The sequence below is a fragment of the Miniopterus natalensis genome, chromosome 15 (assembly GCF_054644295.1).
Source record: "Miniopterus natalensis isolate mMinNat1 chromosome 15, mMinNat1.hap1, whole genome shotgun sequence".
NCBI classification, from domain to species: Eukaryota; Metazoa; Chordata; class Mammalia; order Chiroptera; family Miniopteridae; genus Miniopterus; species Miniopterus natalensis.
This window is the reverse complement of record NC_142095.1, coordinates 37,845,568-37,859,854: the sequence shown is the minus strand read 5'-3', so window position 1 is coordinate 37,859,854 and position 14,287 is coordinate 37,845,568. Positions and strand designations below refer to the sequence as shown.

The window sequence follows — 14,287 nt, the reverse complement described above, 5'->3', positions numbered from 1 at the left end:
GCCCAAAGCCTCCCCTCCCCTTCTCCTTCTGCCCCCTTTCCGTCTCCCTCTCCTGCCTCTCTCTCCCTCCCCCTCTCCTGCCTCTCTCTCTCCTCCGTCCCTCCCTCTCTCCTGCCCTCTCCTCACGTTTCCCCCCATCTCCACCCTCTACCAGGAGCTCTCTGGCCACCACACTGGGGGGACTGCAGCCTTACAGACGTGCGCTGACTCTTGGAGGCTCAGGAGCTTCTGCAGTGTGGCATCCAGCAAGTGGAGGAGCGGGGACTGGCCCTCAGGCCCGCACTCATAACCGCCCAGGCAGGCCGCAGCCTCCGCCTGGCTCTGCCCTTGCTAGTGAAAGCTGCTCCTGCCCCCCCCACCTGTTTCAAACATCGACATCTCTGAGACCAGGTCACTCCCTGAAAAGTACCATCCAGGAAACTCTGGGAGGCCACTGCACTTCACTAGGAAGACACTGGGAAGATCCACCCCCACGGCGAGCTCCCCAGGAACACAGAGCACTGCAAACCTGGTGTGCGGACACTGTCCTTGTCCTCTCTAAGATTCCCAGGGCGACCCTAGGCTCGGTCCTCAACTGAGTGGGATCCTAGCCCAGAGGTCTCATTCCAAGGGTGTGGACTGAGCAGGGGGTCAAGGCAGCAGGAACACTGGACTGAGGCCAGGAAGCTACAGGGTGCATTAGGAGAGACAAGGAGGAGGGCCTGGCCCCCTGTGAGGCTCTCAGGATGCCCCTAAGAGAAAAGTTAGAGCACCTGGTGGGTGGGGAGAGGAGATACACATTTACCCACTGGAGAGGTCCCTGCCAAAGAGCCATGTCAAATCGTTGCCCAGGGAGTGCAGTGCCTTTACACCTGGGCAGCAACACTCAGGGTCTGCAACCGATCTGGCAGGTGCTGACCAACTATGATGGGCATAACCCTCAGCTCTGCAACAGGGCTCACCTAGGACTCCAGCCCTTTAGTTGCAGGGAGCGACCTGGGTGGACAAGAGATACTGGGAGGGGCCTGGGTACAACAGCTAGTCACCAACTGCACACATTCTTTCAGTATCTAAGCCACACTGAAGCTTCCTGGCTGGAGGTCAGTCCTGGCCACAGGACTATCAAGAACCATCTGTGGTGACACTGAGAGAGTTGTGACCAGGCTGACCCAAGAAATCCTTTCCTCACTGCCAGTGAGGAGAAGCCAGGGCCCTTCTCCCAAGCCCCTCTCTTGGGAGACTCACCTTGTACCTCAGGTAAGACACTGACTTCAAAGTCAGACAGGACTGGACCTGGATTCAGACTTGGACAAGTTAACCTCCCCGAGTTTCAGTCTCCTCATCTGTAAATGGGTGAGCAACAGCATGGCAGTGGCTGATGTTTTTTGAGTCTACTAATATGCGAGAGTCTGTCTGTCTGTGTGTGTGTGTGTCTCTCTCTGTCTCTGCCTCTCTGTCTTTCTGTTTGTATCTCTCTGTCTTTATCTCTGTCTCTCTGCCTCTCTGTCTGTCTGTCTGTGTCTCTCTGTCTTTCTCTCTCTCATCCAGTCATCAAAAAATGTCCTGCACTGAGGAGGGTACAGTTACCCTCCCCTGAGGCACAGAGTGGTTGAATATTTTGTCTGAAACCGCACCATGGCTGAAGAGTGGAGCCTGGATTCCATCCCAGGCCACCTGGCTTCACTGCCCCACCCGACCAGCAGACCTGACTACCCCCTGCCCCTGTGGGTGCAGCAGGCACCCAGGGAGCCCGTGGGGATGGAGCACTCGCTGCAGCACCTGCCGGTCGGGCACAGCATGGCTGCCGCCCTTGCCATCTACTGTTACCCTTTGGAGACTGGTGTGCCACAACAGGCCTTACTTTAGCTGGGTTGTCTCGGAAAAAGAGTGAACAGAATGAAGCTTCTCTGTGAGCTAAAAGTGTGTATTACACACAAAGCGGAGAGGTCTAGGCTTTAGTGTGCTTCCTTTCATGACACAGTAGCCCCAAGGGGCACTTGAAAAGCCAGTGCCCTCGGGCGCATGTGGGTATCACTCAGCCTTTTGCTGGGCTCCGCTCGCAAAAGGGAGGGAGTTGCCAGAAGGACGAAAGAAGAAAAGGCGGTTTGGCCCTTCAGTACACCTGCCTCAAATCCTCTTTGAAAGGAGAGTAAACTGGCAGACGGGAAAGAATAAAAGCCTTAGAAATGGATCCACTGGAGACAAGCAGATATTCTGTGAAGGGGGCAGTGAGAGAAGGGATGGGAAGGAGCCCGAGGCCGTGCTGCCAAGGGGCTGGAGAAAATGGAGACCGGAACAGATAGTACGAGAACCTGTTCCTGAAACCCAAGAGGACGTTCCAGAAACGCTGTAAAAACTGACGGGCGATGAGCCCCTCGACAGTCTTCCAAGTCCGCTTTGTGCGAAAGCAAACAGTCCCGCCCAGTTCTGGGCGCATGTTAAAGGGCTTGACCACGTCTGCTCTTTACTTGGGGCTCCTCTCCTACCTCAGGAACCTCCCCACCGCCTCCCTAATGCTAACTCACTGCAGGCACCGCAACTGGTCCCGAGCCTGCACCCCAACAGAAAGCTCCTCACCACCTCTTCATCTGGGTTCCCGAAGGACTTGGCCCTGCAACCTCCCTCCTCCACTCTGCCTTTAACAGCAGTGGAACCTACACGAAAACCCAGCCCCGAAAAGTCTCTGAAGGACAAGCATGGCCCAGCTTCCCCGCACCCAGCACTGGGCCTTGAATATAGACACCCGGATGAGGTGGTGCCCATGAGGGTTCCACTGTAAGACTCTGCTTCCAGCTCTAGTGAGAAACCACAGCTTTGGAGCTGGAGGACTTTTAACTCCAGTCTGAGTCCCACTGTGTAGAGTGAGATGCCTTCAGTTTCTCTAAGATGTGGGTTAATCCGCCTGCCCGGAGGTGAGGCACAGTGTGTTGCCTCTGCCTGCATGGCAGTGACCCCCAGGTGACCCAGCAGCGGGTGCTGAGGCAGAGGCCACCCAAGAATTGTTCTACCACCAGGAAGTGAGAGAGAAAAGAGAATTCGATCGGAAATGTATGAAAATAACTCTCCCACTCTGGAACTGTGGGAGGATACCAGGCAGTGGCCCTTCAGAGACCATAAAATGGAGCTGCCCATATTGCCCAGGGAATGATGTCCTAAAAGATAAATAAGGTCACTTTTACTAAAAACCCACCCAAAGTATCTGAGGTGTGGACTTTTGGCTATCACGGCATTCACAAGCAGGCCTTTTGAGGAACTGGGGGCACTGAGCTGAGAATGCACCTGAGAGTGGGTGTCCTGGCCCCCAGGCCTACCTGTGCATTCCTCAGGTGATGATGGTGACGATGCACCTCTGGCCGCAACCCCCCATGACTCAGATCACCAGTGCAGGTGAGGCTTGAGGAGGGGCCTGTGACAGGTGGTCAAGCCATGGGGGCCGGCTGGGGCACATCCTCACCACTCAGCCCTGGGACCCCATCAGGCACCTCTCTCACCTCTAGAGGGTCCACTGAGGTCCAGGACCAGCTGCTTCAAAAAGCCCTTCTGCAAGGACCCTGGGGCTGTGCCAATGAGAACACAAAGCCAGACTGCAGGGCCACCTGCCTCTGGCTTGAGACCAGAAAACCTCACTTCTAATCCCAGTTCCAGTCTGACCCCTGGAAGCACAGGTCTATTTTATTCCAAGAGTTGAACATTCCTCATATTTGAGGCAGGGTGTCCCCATGTCCATGACACCTGCCAGCAGGTGACTAGAGTATTATGGAATCATTTTAGAGGGAAACCATTTCTCCTTCCCCAGAACCACATCACTTGGGTGAAAATAAGTACTGCCACCTAAGGACACAATATGACACTAAATGTAATCTTCAGCGGAGTCAGTGTCTGAGCAAAAACAACTTACCCGATGGTCCTCCCGCTTCAAACAAGAGTATGTCGGCCGAGCCCACCACTAGCTGAGAGGGCTATCAACTGAAAGCCATTACCAGCGACACACAGGTGTATTTCCCTTTATCGGAGAGCTGTGTGCCTGAAAAACACTTGTAGATGAGTAGCTTTTATAAATCAAGTGCTTTTATACTTTTGGTTTTAATTCCTAAAAAAGCAACATGTATTCATGGGAAAACACTTAACCTGAGAGGAGGGTAGAAAGTGAAAAGCAAGTACTTTAATTTCCTGCATATCCTTCGAGAAGTGTTCTGTATATACGCCACCTGTGAATATCCTTCAAACACAGAGACGCATGAATTGTCCTGTATATTTTCCTCTGCATCTTGAACACTTGTTGGTGTGCATGTGACCCTCTCCGCCTGAGCACATGGAGCTCCAGGTCACTCGGGTCTCCCAGTCCCAGGGAACATCCTTCTGAGATGCTAATGCTGTTCCATGATAAAGCACGCCATAGTCAAGCAAGCTTGGAGAAAGCTGCCTCATACAACGCAATGGCTTTCTCTGGGGTAGAAACTCGTATTCCTTGCTTGACTTAATTGTTGCCTACCCATCCTTCAGATATCTGCCAAGCTCATCTTCCTCAAGAACATATCCTCTGACGGAGGCCACCCGACCCCTAGCTTACCCCTAGCCCAGGCTGAGCTGTTCTGGATGCACACACCTCTCCCCCACTGTTTTCCCTCTGGGTGCACCAATGCTCAGTGGGGTGTTTACTTCCCATGTGCCTCCCCACTGGCCTGTGAGCTCCAGGACAGCACGGGGGGGTGTCTGCCCATTCGTCACATACCTTCTTATGCTAACGTCTAATGTTGGCATGCAGGAGATGTTTCGTGCATATCTATTAAATCAATATATGGTGGTGGTGTCCCCAGAATCCAGCTCTGTGCATGTCACTCCAGTCACTACGGTGGAGGAATTCACTTTCTCTAAATACAGCTCAAAGAACTTTTTCTGGGGACCTGGAGAGCCGTTTTGCACTGTGAATCATTACTTACTCGCCTCATACGCATTCTGGTCTGGCAGGTTTGCAGGATTAAATGTAGAACCGTCCCATCTCCGACAGAAATATCCCCAATGTGTGAGCAGCTGGTACCCACTGACATTCTGATGCAGTTTGTTTTACATTTTTAAAAAAGATTTTATGCTGCAACATTTATTTCGATCAGGGGAAGAGATTGGGAGTGTTTATGTAAAAAAAAGAAAAGACTAGTTTTCATTTATGATGGATTTTCACATGCTGAGAAGAAAATAGCACAAATTGACAAAACAGGGCCTTCCATTTGCCACATATGCGAAGTGTGCATGTAAACAGGCATGACACAGCTCAGTGAACACTCGGGCACAGCCACAGGGTGGTAGACATGGTGGCACGTAGGACACAGTATAAAGAGACAGTGATCTTAGAGATTCTGAAGTCTGTGTCAGGGTCATATGCTGACTAACCCATTTTACTAGCTGAGTCAACCTGAGGCAGTCTCTAAGCCTCAGTTTCCTCATCTGTAAAATGGGAATAATAACTGCTCCTACTTCACCGACTTGTGGGTAGCATTATATTGTAACAGATCATGCTTGTGCCTACACATAATAAACACCACATAGGTATTATCCAAAGGCAGAAAACTGGTAGAGGGAGACATTCGTAGGGTAATGCACAGGGGAGTGCCTCCAAGGAAAACGGGTTGTGTGTCCTGGATAGAAGATCCCATAACTTAGAGCAGGGGAGAGGGGAAAGAAAAGTGGAAAGGAACGTTCCATTCATGCCCCTGCCAGGACTTGTACCAGCAAACAGCTGAGGGCTCCCAGGCCCCCTGAGAGCCCCGAGTCCCAGAGAGAAGGAAAGTCAAGAGCATTATTTGAAGCCCAATGACATTTAATTGACGACACCAAGGTTCCCAGCAGCCGTATGGCCCAGCAGTAGGACCTGAACACAAGCAGGGCTCCCCATGTCTAAGCACGAGGAGCAAAGGGAAGGCAAGGTGAACATCCGAGTCCGAATCCCCCGCCTCACACACACACACACAAACACACACACACACACACACACACACACACAGGCAAAGGGAGAGAAACAAAAAAGAAACACACTTAAAGACAGCATTTTTAAAGGTTCATGAGCCTTCTTACACGTAAATGACTCTTAGAAAACATTTTAATTATTTCCGTGTAAACGAGTCAGAAACATATGGATTAAATTTCCCTTAAAATATACACATGTAATTAAGGGGAAAAGTGCTTGGCAAATGCACTTTGCATTTTATCAAACCCAACATTTGAAAAATAGGTTGAGACATCTGACAAATACAAACAGAGTGATCCTGCCCATCCAGACAGAAGCACACACTCCCTGCTCTACACAGGGGCCCAAGTCTGCTTCACCTGACCGCTGCCCTTTCCTGGGCTTGTTGGAAGAACCTACTGGACTGTAACAGACAGACTGACTGATGGCTCTGCGACACTGGTGATGGGTGTCCCTTTTCCTGGATCTGTTTTCATTTCAGGAGCTAGGCCTCCCACACCACCCAGTCTTGCCTGCCTCGGTGCCCTGCTGGGGAAGTCCAGAAGATAAAGGGATGGCCTAGGCTGTGTCCTGCAATTCACACCTCCCCTCCGTCTGCCAGGCAGGCCACCTGTCCCCATGCCCTCCATTATTGCTGGAGGAGGGGGAGTCGAGACTGAGAGTTACTCCAGGTGTCTTTTCTTCGTATGTGTCAGAGCAAAGTAGAAAGGTTGTTTTAAATTGCACTCTTCTTTCATTCACTCACTTGCAATAAGTATTTATTGTGCACCTACTGTGTGCAAGTACCATGCCAGGGCTGAGAAATCATCCGAAAACAAAGCAGATAAGGCCCCTGCCCTCATGGAGCTAATGTTCTCAACGGAGGTTGCTCTCTGGGGCCCAGGCCCGAGAGCTCTCACCTTAGCCATCCAGTGGGCAGGGCGCTACTCCTTTCCCCTGGGTTTCTTATTCTGAGTCCTGGATTCCTTCTCTCCCTGCTGCTCTCTTCTTCATTGTGGGTGGGATCTGGGTTCCAGCACATGCCTGTTCTCAGGAAAGCTGCCAATCATACTGTACCTGTTCCCAGTGTTTCCATGACCTTCTGACGGCCTCTCACCACCTGGCAAGCCCTCCCAGGCCCCATAGTTACCTTTCTGACTCCCATAGCAGGTGGCCACTCCTGCTGCTGCTGCTGCTGGGGGCCAGCCCATCCCAGTCCACTCCGGAGCCTCTGGGACACCACACCTCCTCACTCTTGGAGTCCCTGCCCCACTCTCTCCTACCTGGACCCCTGCTCATGGTTTAGTCCTTCCGTTGGACATGCTTCACCACCACCCACTCCTCGTCTGACTAACTCCTGTCTATCCTCTCAGAAAGGCCTGTCTTCAAGCCCCACGGCCAGGTCAGGCCCCTGTTCATGCCCCGCAGGGCTCCACTCTGCCATTTGCACCTCCTGACACAATGATCATACTTTGCTCAGTATCTGTCTTCTCCCACTGCTCATGGGCAGGGCCCATGTCTGTCCTAGTCATGGACGTATCTCTAGAGCTTGGGGTGGTTGACCTTTGATGAATGAATGAAAGAAGGAACAAATGAACGAATGAGTCAGATCATATTTTACTGAGACAGTATTTTGTTTGTCCTTCCTGCCCTTTCCCCCTTTCTGTCCTGAGCAGATAATCAGAGCCTCTGTAGTTCTTGCTTCCAGGATGTTTGCAGGGTTGACATGTGCGAGCTACGTAAGTCAGAAGCTCTCTCCAGCTAGTGTGGGAATCTCAACTCAGCGAACTTACTGGGCTGGGGGTCATGGTGTGAAAAGGAGAGAGGGCCAGAGGAGAGCAAGAGAGACAAGACGCTGGGGATGGGCTGGGGCCTCACTAGTGTGGAGCCTGCCGCACTCCCAAGCAGGGCCCAGGAAAGTTAGAGCTTCAGAGGAAGGCCGGTGATGGACATAGAGAGGTGGAACCAAAGGCCTGAGGTCTCAGGCTGTGCAAAAATTCCCAGTCCCCAAGGTGACCTGAAAGTAACTGAGTCCCAGACGCCAGGGGAGCCTGAGGGACCAGGTTCCTGTTCGCTTGGAGCTCCCGCCCAGAGAGGAAGCAGAGCAAGTCGGACTTGTCATCAGGAAACTGAGGTCCACCTCGGCACAGCTCTTCCCACCCGCGTGATCCCGAGTACGTCATTGGGCCTCCCTGGCCTTTAGTTTCTTTGTCTGAAAAAGGGAGACGAGAACACCGCCTGACCTCCCTCAGGGGGCTGCGGAGGAAATAAAATGAGGGCAAGGTTGTAAATGATACAAAAGAGTAAACCAATTAACTCCTAAAATATGCACTGTCCTCTATCCAGCCTAAAACTGCTGAAAAGAAAGCTACCACCATCTGCCTCTGTTCTGCTTGGGTCCAAAATATTCACAGGCTACAGGCTTCCCCCCTCGCCTCCCCGCGAGCTGGGGGATCGTCTGTCTAAGGCTCTCCCGGGCGCATCTCTAAGCCACCACCTCTTCATTCCTCTTCTGCCAACCATCCTCCCTCTGTCTGCGCAGCGTCACGGTTCCTGCACAGTGAGGACGACGGAGGTGGGAGCAAAATGGAACAAGGAAAAAGGGGGGAGCCCTCAGATGAGAAGCCATGAAACCCAACACCACACAGAACCACAGAACTGCCCACGTGTGTCCTTCGGCAGCCACGCAGGAAGATATAAGCAGAGGATCAGAGCGCAAAGCCTGGTGCGCTTGCAGCTCCTGGGTTCCGGGCGTGTTCCAACAGAAATATCTGGGAGGCAAACGACTGCCTTTGCCTTTACAGGAGCCCTGAGAAAAGCGGCTCACAAACCCATCGTCCAGGCACTGCGGCGCCGCGGGGAGAGACACGGCTGATGAAAATGCCGGGTTCTAATCCTGCTTCTCCCCACTGGAGAGCCTGCCACCTGCTGATGCTCCTCTGGGGTTCAGGTGCTTCCTGCCTTAACTATAATGGCCTGAGAGACTCAAGCAAACAAACAAACGAACAAAAAACAAATACGGTCTTACCAGGAGCACAAGGTCGCAGGCTCTCTGAGTGGCCGCATGCCTCACCTGTGCTATCTAACTGCAACCCTGTGACATGAGTCGTCTTTTCTCTCTAGAAGGTGACAAGAGCCAACCTCAGTGGGCTGCCACTGCACCCCAGCCCACCTGGGCGTTATTCTTGCGGTGCTCGTGGCAATCCCATGCGGTCAGTGCTGTTACTGTCTCCATTTTACCGGGAGAGGTGCTGAGGATTGGCAAGAAGGGAAACTTGCCCAAGGTCATGTACCGGGTGGCCCCGTGTGACAGGCATCCTTCTCAGTGTTCAATCCCCACCACAGGCCCCTGAGGCGGATCCCTGGGATCATCTCCAATTCATGGGTAAGGAACATGAGGTGTAGACGTTCTATGCAGTCACAGATGTGCTGGTGAGGCTAAGCCATGAGGGCAGGGTCCTCACCAGGCTGGCTCTGGGCATGACTCTGACCCCTGGCCGCCCACCCTCCCCACCATTTTCCAAGCCTTACTACCTACCCTTCTTGGAGAGCTTGTGAGCCACCCAATGTCCTTTCCATATTTATTTTCCATGTAATCTGCCAGGTTATGCTTCTGCTGCTTGCAAACATCCTGGGAACACTGGGGCCCTGGGTGGCCTCTCAGAGCCCAGGAAACACATACATTGGTGTCCCCAAACTCATCCCACACCTGTGGAAAATCAGTTACGGAAGGAGCATGGTGCTGGGGCAAAGGGAACACCCGGATGGGGGAACTCCAAGAAGAGGAGTGCGCTTCAGAGACAAAGCAGTGCTGGAACAAAGGAGTAAACCAGAGTCACTCACATGGCAAAAGACCAGGAATTAAAGAGGCTGCATTGGCCTGCTTTTTAAGAGGCAAGGATCACAGGAGTGGAGAGAAATGAGACACAATGGAGAAAAGAGAAAGCTATACTCGGTGAACAGAATGGGGGTTCACGTGGGAGTACAGAGGAGGCAAGTGGGAATGAGGGGTACATTTTGAATAGAGCACTGTTCTTTTAGACACACACATATACAAACACACACGTAGAAATACACACACATATACAACATTTGTGTAGGTAGGTATGAGCGTATGTGTGTATATAGGGTGTCCCCCAAAGATGTACACACACACTTTGAATAATTATAAAGGCAGAGTTTATTAAAATACATTTCATTTTCAAAACTGAGCTATCAGCTGTTAAAGTGTGTATACATTTTTGGGGGCACCCAGTATGTATGAGTGAGTGTAAGTTTTATACCATTTCATCCCAGAAAGTACTTAAAAGGGAGTTAAGCTTTCTCTGAATCCACTGCCAGACCATCAGCAGTTCTCACAAAGCATCCTGCCCCATGCTTTACCCACAGAAGAAACGGACTTGGTCACAGCTCCGAAGCAACAGCAGCGAGTCCTCAGAGAAGCCCCACAGAGAGTAAAACTCGGGCTGAGATGCCAGAGCCCCTCCTCATGAGGAAGCTGCTGCATCGGGCAGCACGGGGACCCTAAGACACATTCCTAAGACTTTAGGAATAGGGCTTTAAATCCTTGTGGCCAGTTGGACAGCTTGTCCACATGTCACCAGAAGTCTCTCAGGGCCTACGAGCAAGGCTCCTCAAGCACAGAGGGAAGTGCTGACCTTGCCAAACAGCCTGGGTCCAAGTCCCAGTCAATGAGGTAGAAAGCAGACTGCAGAGAACAGGTGGGTTTTACCCTCCAGTTTCATCTATGACTAGAAGCTGTGCCCAAGAGCACAGTGCACAGCACCTCCCAAGCAAGTCTCAAACCACTCTGCCGTGTACCCACAGGCATCCGAGCAGCCCGGAGAGCATGATCCCGCATCAGTTTCCTTTGCTGGGATTTCTAACCCAGGAACATCACAGCCAGTGACAGCGCTCTGAGCATGTGTGTATTTTTTTAATATATATGTATATTTTTATTGATTTCAGAGAGAGGAAGGGAGGGGGGTAGAGAGAGAAAGAGAAACATCAATGATGAGATATAGTCATTGATTGGCTGCCTCCTGCACTGGGGATCGAGCCTGAAACCCGGGCATGTGCCCTGACTGGGAATCGAACCACAATCTCCTGTATCATAGGTCAATGCTCAACCTCTGAGCCATGTCGGCCGGGCTCTGAGCATGTGTTTTGAGTATATGTCATCAATAACTAGATCAGAGCTGGAGGGTCCTCTAAACATAAAATATATTTCTGCAGCTTGTAAAGAAAAGACAGTTTGGGGCCGGTTTGAATTAGGTAGAATAGAGATAGGAATGTTCCTGAAGTCCCTCCCTTGGGCAGTTTCTCACTGCCTAGTAAAGAATAGACAAAGTCTAGAGCCTGACTGACCCATAGCCTGGCTTGGGGACCAGTGAGTCTGTGTGGGAGCAGCAGGCAGACCCCAAGGCTGCTGAGAATGACTTTAAATATCATCGCCTCCCTCCCTGGCTCGAGCAATCTGCCTGTCTTCTAAGATTCTGCCCAGTGAGGCTCGCAGCCAGGACTCTGAAGCCTGTGTGACCAGTGGCAGTGCTGGTCCCTCACATGTTCCTGCCACTGAAAGGTACAATTATGCCTTTAAAGCTCAAGGTGCAATTAAATCTTTCTCCATAATGGTGCTAATGGCTTGAGCAACCTTGAAGCAGCTGTCATATTTTAAAAGATTGTTCTGAATTGTTTTATCTCTGAAATTGCTCTGTAAAATCTTGTTAATTTTACATCTTTAGTGGAGTGTGTGTTTAATGTTGAGAGGATGGTTTTCTTCCAGCCACAGTGCACAAAAGAGGCCTTGCTTCATAGCTGACAGGCCTCCCTGGAGGACTGAACCCCACCCGAGAAGCTGAGCTCGCCCCCTAAGTCTGGGTTCCCAGCAATTTGCCCGCCAAGGAAGAGTCCAAAATGAAGACACAGGTCACAGGACACAGCCCAGTCCAGAGCCCAGTAGGGGTGGATCAGACTGACATCACTTTCTCCAGGAGGGAGAGAGAAAATGACAAACGTGTGGCTGCCACATAAGCAAGTGACAGGTCCCCTCCTTGGCACTCCCACGGCCCCTGGCTTTTCAAAAAGGTGACCACTAACTAATGATCTCATTACTTGATTGTTCCCCAAGTAAAGTGTGCACCCCTCAGGAGAGGGGCTGTGTGGCTTCACCATGTGATCCCCCAAAACCCCCAGAATAATTCATGACTGGAGTACCGCCTCCACCGAGTATTAAGGACAGCTAACAGGTAAACAACGAAAGGAAGACACAGGTGACCAGCCACAAAGAACAGGCACGAGAAGAATGCTTCAGAGACAGTGAGTAGGAGGCTCTTTAATCATTGATCAACCTCTGTAAACAGCCACCTAGAACAATTTAGAAATGTAATTCCTATTCATGTTATTTCCCAACAACAGTGACAGCTAAGATGACAACATTTCTAAGAGTAGCTGTTGTGCTAAGGCTGTACCCACATCATTGTACGTCCTCACAATGAGGGAGGTGGTGTCCTTACCCTTCAGGGAGGCTGAGGCTCAGGATCCAGCACAGGAAAGAGCAGGGTTCAAACCCAGAGCCCTCCTCCTGACCCCTTTGCTCTTGTACATGATGCTGAATCTGGGGTGGTGATGGAAACTGGCCCCTGATATTTTTGAAACCTCAATGGTAGGCAATAGGGCAGAATTTTACTTTGAAGATGCCATCGCTTTCTGAATTATTTTCCTGGGGGGATGGATCTTTGTTTAGGAGCCTCCCAGGTGTGACAAAGCAGAGCAAAATTCTACTCAGTGATGGTGACGATGACAAAGATAACATAATTAGCTTAAACACTTTATTCACATCCTCAGTTCAGTCCTCACAACCACCCTGTGATGTAGATACAATTATTACCCACATCCTATGGGGGAGGAAACTAAGGCCCAAGAGCAGAGGTGGTGCCCCCAAGGTCACAGCCATTTAGAGGTGAAACCCAGAGTCTAACTAGACTCCACCTGATACCAGAGACCTGTCCTTGGCCAGTATCATCCCAACTCCAATGGGCATATGGGAATTTTAGGAAAATAACTCTGGCATCTATGTGAAGACTGGATTTGAGGGCCACAAGCCTGAACACAGGGAGCCTCATGAGGTCCCTGCTGTTCTATACCCTAAGAAAGACCACAAGCAATTCTACTGCAACCTCAGAAGTTCCTGAACATTTAACTACCATCACAAATAGAGAAGGAAGAGAGAGAGACTGCACCAGGGGTCAGTCAATGACCTTCTCCAGGTCAAACCCAGCCATCTGTTTTCATAGATGAATATTTTACTGGAACACAGCCACATCCACTGACTCACATGTTGTCTACAGCTGATTTTGTGCCAGAGCAGCAGAGCTGAGTAGTTTCGAGACAGGCTACACGGCCCGCAAGGCCCGAGATATTTACTATCTGGCCCTTTACGGGAACAAGTTTGCCAACTCCTGGCCTACATGGCAGAGAGTTTCATGCAAACAGCACTGGGAAACAGCAAGCCAGGGTCTCCAGGCAGAACAGGCACACACTCCATCTATCCAGCTCATGCTGACATACCCAGATCATATTAGTGTTTTTCAAAATAGCATAATATCCCCAACCAGCCAGCCCAGCGCCCACACCCTTCCTCTCTGCCCGAGAGGAGCAGCAGTGAGGCTCACCTTTGTTGTACATGTTTGTTGGCACCTGGACGTCGCTCAGACTGATGTTCACAGGCAGGTTATTGAAATGGTCATTTGGGGCTAAGATGAATTCCTTCCCCAGCTCCAAAAAATTCCCGTCTTTGTCCCTTTCGTTTATGAGCACGGCATTGAAGTATTCATACTGAAAGAGAAAGTCAGGAAACGTTACATGTGGCCTGGGCAGAGGGCTCTGATCTCAGACAGACCTGGGCTTTGGCTGCAGACCATCCCTTGTCGGGCGGATCCTGCTCTGGTCACATAATCGTCTCAGCCTTTCATATTGTGTATGGCAGCTTTCACATGGATGGGATAGTGCTATATAACTCTCTCTCAATGCCATTAAATATTCTTGGAAAACATAAACGGAAGGAGCTGCACAGTACTTCCTTTTGTGTATATAGAGAAAACAGCCCTAAAATCATGTTAATTTTTAAAATTTTGAAGACAGACCCTGTCCTTGTGCAGCCTACATTTAAGTGGAAGGAGACTGGAAAGCATAAAAAAATAAGAAGTAAACATGTAATATGTCAGATAGTCATACTTGCTCTAGAAAAATGGTAAAGCAGGGGAAGGGGAAAGCAGCAGGGAAGGGCTGAGTTTTATACACAGACTCAGAGAAGGTCCCACTGCTCCAGTGACACTCACACAGACACACACACTGAGTAGAGGAAGT

General features: G+C 50.8%; 1 protein-coding gene across 1 annotated transcript in view; it reads right to left on the bottom strand.

Moving 5' to 3' along the window:
• CACNA2D3 (calcium voltage-gated channel auxiliary subunit alpha2delta 3) overlaps positions 1-14,287 on the bottom strand; it is a 556,479-nt gene that overhangs the window by 456,182 nt on the left and 86,010 nt on the right. The window contains exon 3 of the mRNA XM_087825134.1: positions 13,594-13,756. Coding sequence (XP_087681260.1) covers positions 13,594-13,756 — 163 coding nt within the window. The remainder of the gene's footprint in view (positions 1-13,593; positions 13,757-14,287) is intronic.